This window comes from Erigeron canadensis, chromosome 3 (genome assembly GCF_010389155.1).
Source record: "Erigeron canadensis isolate Cc75 chromosome 3, C_canadensis_v1, whole genome shotgun sequence".
In the NCBI taxonomy this organism is placed as follows: domain Eukaryota; kingdom Viridiplantae; phylum Streptophyta; class Magnoliopsida; order Asterales; family Asteraceae; genus Erigeron; species Erigeron canadensis.
The window spans coordinates 18,532,731-18,539,765 of NC_057763.1; the positions used below are offsets into that span (position 1 = coordinate 18,532,731).

General features: G+C 40.2%; 1 protein-coding gene across 1 annotated transcript; it reads left to right on the forward strand.

Annotated features, from left to right (window-relative positions):
* The first annotated feature begins 1,001 nt into the window (after positions 1-1,001).
* Positions 1,002-2,831, forward strand: LOC122591623. The gene is made up of 3 exons (XM_043763881.1): positions 1,002-1,578; positions 1,657-2,697; positions 2,761-2,831. Exons 1-3 carry the CDS (start codon positions 1,002-1,004, stop codon positions 2,829-2,831), a joined length of 1,689 nt encoding a protein of 562 aa, XP_043619816.1.
* Positions 2,832-7,035: the final 4,204 nt, after the last annotated feature.

Here is a 7,035-nt window from a genome sequence, read left to right on the forward strand (position 1 = left end):
TCTAAATAACCAAAACAATTAGTTGACTAGGAAAGTTATGAAAGGCGTCTTGGGGTACCGGTCTTAGTAATGGAACTAGTTAATTAAGGGAATTGAATAAAGTAAGAAACTTGACGGGTACGGGGTGAGTCTTTGTTTAGTTCTCGGTTATTAATCAACATATTCGAATTGGTTCTTCAATTATATGCAACCAAAATAATGTGTGTCGTGGAGTCGAAGTGGATGATCTTCTCATCCTATTTGATATAAAACAATTCTCTTTTCGATAAATTCTTAGGAATTTCAAATTCTTTCAATCAACTAACTTTTAATATAAAATCAAGATGACGTGGTGTCTTTAAAAACCAAAATCTTTTTAACTACTTAAAACTCGCTAGATCTTTGTAGTCTTCGTGGAACGAACCTTTACTTACTTTAATCTATATTGCATACGAACGGGTCCACTGCCCGATTGTGTGTGGTATTCGATTCGGAGTATTTTTAAGGAATTTAATTTAACTAGATCTTCACACATAAAGTTTTTGGCGCCACTGCCGAGGACTAATTAAAGAGCTTTAGTTTAAGATTTTGTAGTTGATCCTTTCTTGTACTCACGTGCAAGAGAGTTACTTGTTTTCTTAGGTTAATTTTCGATTTTTAGTCTTAATTTTCTATTTTGTTTAGCTTGTGTAACTTGGTGCGTTTTACGGTTTTCTTTGTTTGTGTTTTCAAGTTTGTTTCTTAGTTGATGACCACAAGGGCTGCCGATGTACCACTAGTAAGTCCTCAATCTAATCCGGGAAAGACGAAGAGACGAGGAAAGAAACCTTCTAAAACCGTTAACCTTTCACCTAGCAAAATAGATTCCTTAAACTCAAACGTTGAAGCTGAAAGTTCTATCCATTCCACACCACCGGAAAATAAACAACCAACCAACTCCACCGAAAACTTCACCTAAAAATTCACCAAATTCAACACTAAACTCCACTCCACCCTCTACACCTCCTACTACACCTAGAAACATGGCCGAAGACATGGTTCATCCGTTTGATAGGACTATTGGGGAGAGTACTCGAGTCATTGCACCTAATAGGGGCTCGGCTATTCGTCCTCCAACCACCGGTCCAAATTTCAATGTCAAGGGTAATCATTTGTTTCGGGTTGAGGAAAATCAGTTTGACAAGGTTGTTAAGTGGGATCCGTATGATCATGTGGAGAAGTTTGAAAAGGTTTGTCGATTGTTCAAGTATGGGGAGACTCAAATGCCACATGTTAAACTTGAATTGTTTCCGTTGTCTCTCACGGGAGAGGCGGCGAATTGGTATAAGAATCTCGATGAAAACATATTTAAGACATGGGAAGAGTTGAGGGAAGGATTCATTAAGCGGTTCTTTCCGACTCAATTGGTTGAAACAATGAAGTTGGAGATCCGGGCGTTTAAGCAACTTAGTGGTGAGGATTTGGTAGATGCTTGGAAAAGATTGAAGGAGTTGATGAGGAATTGTCCCGGGCATGATATTCGATTGAATGAGCACATTCTTATTTTCTTCCGGAGTTTAGATAGCCGCACTCAAAGGGAATTGGATTGGGCTTGTGGAGGTAATATTAATAATGTCACTTACAACGAAGCCTATAAGATTATGGAGGATATGGTTCGTACAAGTGTGATTTGAGAAGCGGGTAGGACTAAACCAGATCTTGTGAAAACGGGAAGAAGAAGTGTGGCTCGGGTTGATAGTGGTGGAAGTAATGATGTTGTGGCTGAAATTAAGGCTTTGGCAAGTCACATGGATAAGCAATTTGCAAGTATGGATGGTAGGTTCGGGTTAATTGAAAAGGATTTGAAGACGGCAGTTACAGGATGTGATATTTGTGGTGATAAGCATTACACAGAAGATTGTGATAAAGCACCATGGAATGAAGAAGTTGCTTATGTTCAAAATCAATATCAACCACCGTTTGCAAATCAAGGGCTATTTCAAAGGAATGGAGCTTATCAAAACCGGTACCAAGGTAATTCTAATTCTAATTTTAATTCTAATGGTGCAGGAAACTATAGGTCTACATTGGGAGCTTCATCGCAAGGAAGAAATCAAGGAGGTCCTTCGGTTCAACCGGTTGAAGTTGTTGATCCTAATGCCGAGCTTAGGGATCTTGTTAAGAAGTTTATGGTTGATCAAGACAAGAAGAATGAGAACTACCGAACCGATATCACCACTTTGGATGATAAGATGAATCAAAATATCAAAAGTCAACAAGCGGCGATCAAGGATTTAGGAGTTAGGCTTGATAGAATGGGTAATTCTAATCGTCAACAAGGATCTTTGCCAAGTAATACCCAACAAAATCCTAAGTCTTTCGGTTCAAATGATGGAGGTAATAAGTATCAATACCCGAATGTTATGAATGAGCACGTAAATGCCATTACTACTCGATCCGGTAAAGTAGTTATTTCTCCTATTTCTCCTCCTTTTTCTAGTGCTACTAATGTTCCTATGCAGGTTAATAGTGAGGACGAAGAAGATGAACAAGTTGATGAAAAGATTGTAGTGGAGTTGAACCAAGCCGTGAAACCACCGGCCGTTCCACTTACATCTACTACAGCAGTTGCTATACCGGTAGCTAAACCGGCGGTTGTTGAGCCTCAAGTCAAGCCATATAAGCCTAAGATTCCTTTGCCTCAAAGATTGAAGAAGGATAAGCTCAAAGAACAATACGGTAAGTTTGTAGACATGATTAAATCGGTTTATATTAATGTGTCTTTGGTTGATTTGCTTTCAGAGATGCGGAATTATGCCAATTTCATCAAGGATCTCGTAACAGACAAGAGGAAGCTAAGGCTACTTTCCTAAATGCGGAGTGTTCGGCAATTGTGCAAAATCAAATCCCACCTAAGCTTGAAGACCCGGGGAGTTTTCTAATTACTTGTTCTCTTAATGCTAAGCTTACTTGTGATGCTTTGGCCGATATTGGTGCAAGCATTAATTTAATGCCTTTTTCAGTTTATAGGCGATTGTCTTTAGCGGCTCTTAAGCCAACTCGGATGAGCATTAGGCTCGCCGACCATTCCTTTCAGTACCCTATGGGGATTGCTGAAAATTTGTGTGTTAAAGTAGGCCATATTGTCTTTTTGGCCAATTTTGTTATTCTTGAGATGGAAGAGGATGCCAAGGTGCCTCTTACTTTAGGCCGACCTTTCTTGTATACGGCCGATGTCATCATTCGTGTTAAGGATAAGATTATTTCGTTAGGAATAAGAAATTATAGAATTTCGTTTTCAATTGATAAAGCTTTGCAACATCCTTATTCTACCGATGATTCATGTTTTAGGATTGATGTAATCGAAGAAGATGAAGCTTTGGAAATGGAATTGATGAACTTCTTGGACACGGATGAAGGAGAAGCTTTGCTAGCTTGTAGTGAAGAGGAGCAAGTGATGGTTGCGGACATGGTAAGAGAGATTATGGAGTTAAGCACAAACGAGTCAACACCGAAAGATGAGACTTTTGAGGAGATTGAGAGGGATGGTTTGAAGATTGAAACTTCGGTGGACAATCCACCAACCGATTTGGAGCTCAAGCCACTTCCCGAGCACTTGGAATATGCATTCCTCGAAGGTAAGTCACTTCTTCCCATTGTTATATCATCATCACTTTCGGATGATGAAAAAGGTAAGTTAATGACTGTGTTGAAGGCTCATAAAAGAGCCTTTGCTTGGCGTACAACTGACATACCCGGAATTAGCCCCGAATTTTGTAAACATAAGATTAATTTGCATGAAAATTTCAAACCGAGTGTTCAAAGACAAAGGAGGCTAAATCCGAATATGAAAGATGTCGTTAAGAAAGAGATAATTAAACTTTTAGATGCTGGAATTATTTATCCTATCTTTGACAGTCCATGGGTAAGTCCGGTCCATTGTGTACCGAAGAAGGGGGGAATGACCATTGTCACTAATGAACATAATGAACTTGTACCTACTAGAACGGTTACCGGGTGGCGGGTGTGTATTGATTATAGGAAGTTAAATGATGCGACCCGTAAAGACCACTTCCCTTTACCCTTCATTGACCAAATGCTCGAATGGTTAGCCGGAAACGAGTATTTTTGTTTTCTTGATGGTTTCTCCGGGTACTTTCAAATACCCATTGACACTAATGATCAAGAAAAGACGACCTTTATATGTCCCTTTGGCACGTATGCTTATCGTAGGATGCCATTTGGATTGTGTAATGCTCCTGCCACCTTCCAACGGTGTATGATCGCGATATTCCAAGACATGTTGGAGACATCTATGGAGGTTTTCATAGATGACTTTTCTGTCTTTGGTGACTCTTTTGATAAGTGTCTTTCCAACTTGGATAAGATGCTTGAGCGATGTGAGCGGGCACACCTTGTTCTTAATTGGGAAAAATGTCATTTCATGGTTAGAGAAGGCATTGTGTTAGGTCATAAGGTGTCTAGTGTAAAGATTGAGGTAAATAAGGCTAAAATTGATGTTATTGCTAAATTACCTCCACCGACTAATGTAAAGGGCGTTAGAAGTTTCTTAGGTCATGCCGGGTTCTACCGTAGGTTTATTAAAGATTTTTCTAAGATAACCCGACCTATGACTCGTTTGCTTGAAAAAGATGTGCCTTTTGAGTTTAATTCGGATTGTTTGAAGGCATTTGAATTGTTAAAAGATTGTTTGACTCACTCACCCATTATGGTTTCTCCTGATTGGTCTCAACCTTTTGAACTAATGTGTGATGCGAGTGATTTTGCAGTTGGAGCTGTTTTAGGACAACGAGAAGGTAATCATTTTCATCCTATTTACTTTGCTAGCAAGACTCTTAACAGTGCTCAACAGAATTACACCACTACTGAGAAAGAGTTGCTTACGGTTGTGTATGCATTTGATAAGTTTAGGTCGTATTTGGTACTTAGTAAGACCATTGTTTTTACCGATCATTCAGCCCTTAAGTACTTGTTTGCTAAACAAGATGCTAAACCTCGTCTCATGCGTTGGGTCTTGCTTTTGCAAGAGTTCGATATTGAGATAAAGGATAAGAAAGGGGCTGAAAATTTGGCGGGCGATCATTTGAGTAGGTTAGAGGATCCTCATCGTGAGGAACTAAGGGGAGATGATATTGATGATGCATTCCCGGGTGAGTCTTTGTTTAGTTCTCGGTTATTAATCAACATATTCGAATTGGTTCTTTATTTAAGTGCAACCTAAATAATGTGTGTCATGGAGTCGAAGTGGATGATCTTCTCATCCTATTTGATATAAAACAATTCTCTTTTCGATAAATTCTTAGGAATTTCTAATTCTTTCAATCAACTAACTTTTAATATAAAATCAAGATGACGTGGTGTCTTTAAAAACCAAAATCTTTTTAACTACTTAAAACTCGCTAGCTCTTTGTAGTCTCCGTGGAACGAACCTTTACTTACTTTAATCTATATTGCATACGAACGGGTCCGCTGCCCGATTGTGTGTGGTATTCGATTCGGAGTATTTTTAAGGAATTTAATTTAACTAGAATTTCACACATCATACACATTGCCTTTTCTAGGGGAAATCATAACCACTTGCCAATCACATACTTGACCCTCTGTTCAGGAGTGCATTCACTAATACCAATCACAGCTTCCATCTTCTCTAACCATTGAATAAACTTAACTGCCCCACCTCTACCATCATACTCTTGCACGCCACAATCCTTAAAGTTTTTGTAAGTACAAGTCCTGACGCCACTCCTAGGCCCCCTTAGCACATTTCCAAGTCGAATTCCTTGATCAACGTCTTCATAATATTCCCCATCTTGCTCATCCCCTGCGTCCTCATACTGAGCATCATCATAGCTCATCCCCTGCGTCCTCATACTGAGCATCATCATAATGAGCATCATCATACTGAGCATCTTCATTCTCTGCATTTGTGCATTTTGAGCATTTTGTGCGAGTACAGTATTAACCACTTGAGTTATCATGGCAATCATGGCTGGGTCTGGTTGCATTCCAGCTTGCTCATTAGCAGTTTCATTTTCAGCTTCACCACGACCGCGTCCACGACCACTACCTCTGCCGCCACCGTGGCCTGCACCACGTCCAACTCCACGACCAGTACCTCGCCCTCCAGCTTGTTTATTTCCACGACCTACACCGCGGCCAACACCTTGAACTACTTCAGGCCCAGTACCACGACCAATACCACGGCCTCGTCCAGTTCCTCGGCCAACACCACGACCTTGGCCAGAGTCTTCATTTTCACCACGGCCTCTTCCACGACCGCCGCTAGTTCCAGCACTAGATCTTGTTCTTGCCATTATCCTATAACCATGTGTCATTAGTCGGGGAGGATACGCTCGACGATGTTAACATCACAAAACACTCTCAGTAGGCTCTCTCGTCTTATGGCCTAAGGAATGCTATCTAGAACCTAAACTATTCATACAAATCACGTCAATGCAATACATATATATATACTAATAATATATAACCCTAAATCGCAGTTAAAATGTGGTCCGAATCTAACACCTACATCCGTTGCACTAGTGGTGTATGTATACAGGGTGTACCAGCGGCTAACCCTCCATACCCCTAGTACATCTAATGCAAGGCCAGATCACGGTACTGGTATGCTCTCTAGGTATTGGTTGGGTATGTATATAGGGTATACCAGCGGCTAACCCTCCACCTAACCAACACCCATTAAGCATCCCAGGGTAGCTACCACACACTCACTACAAGTGCAATCACTGATGTCAATAACTGTCGCAAGGCATGGCGGTAATCATAGAACAGTTGATCAGGCTTTTCTATGATTATCGTTATGCGATACTAGTTAGCGTCATCACTTCATCTTGCTCTAATACACATAATTAATCATAATATCACCGAAAGCACACAGTCACCAAATGATAGCCATAGTCAAAATAAACACAGGGATAATAAGTCTAAACAGACTATGAACTCAAAATATAAGCGACGTTAGCACGTCTAGAATGCATCTATGATTCCTATCGTAATGCTATACGGGGTTCTTAGGTTATAGTCTAGGCTTTTCCA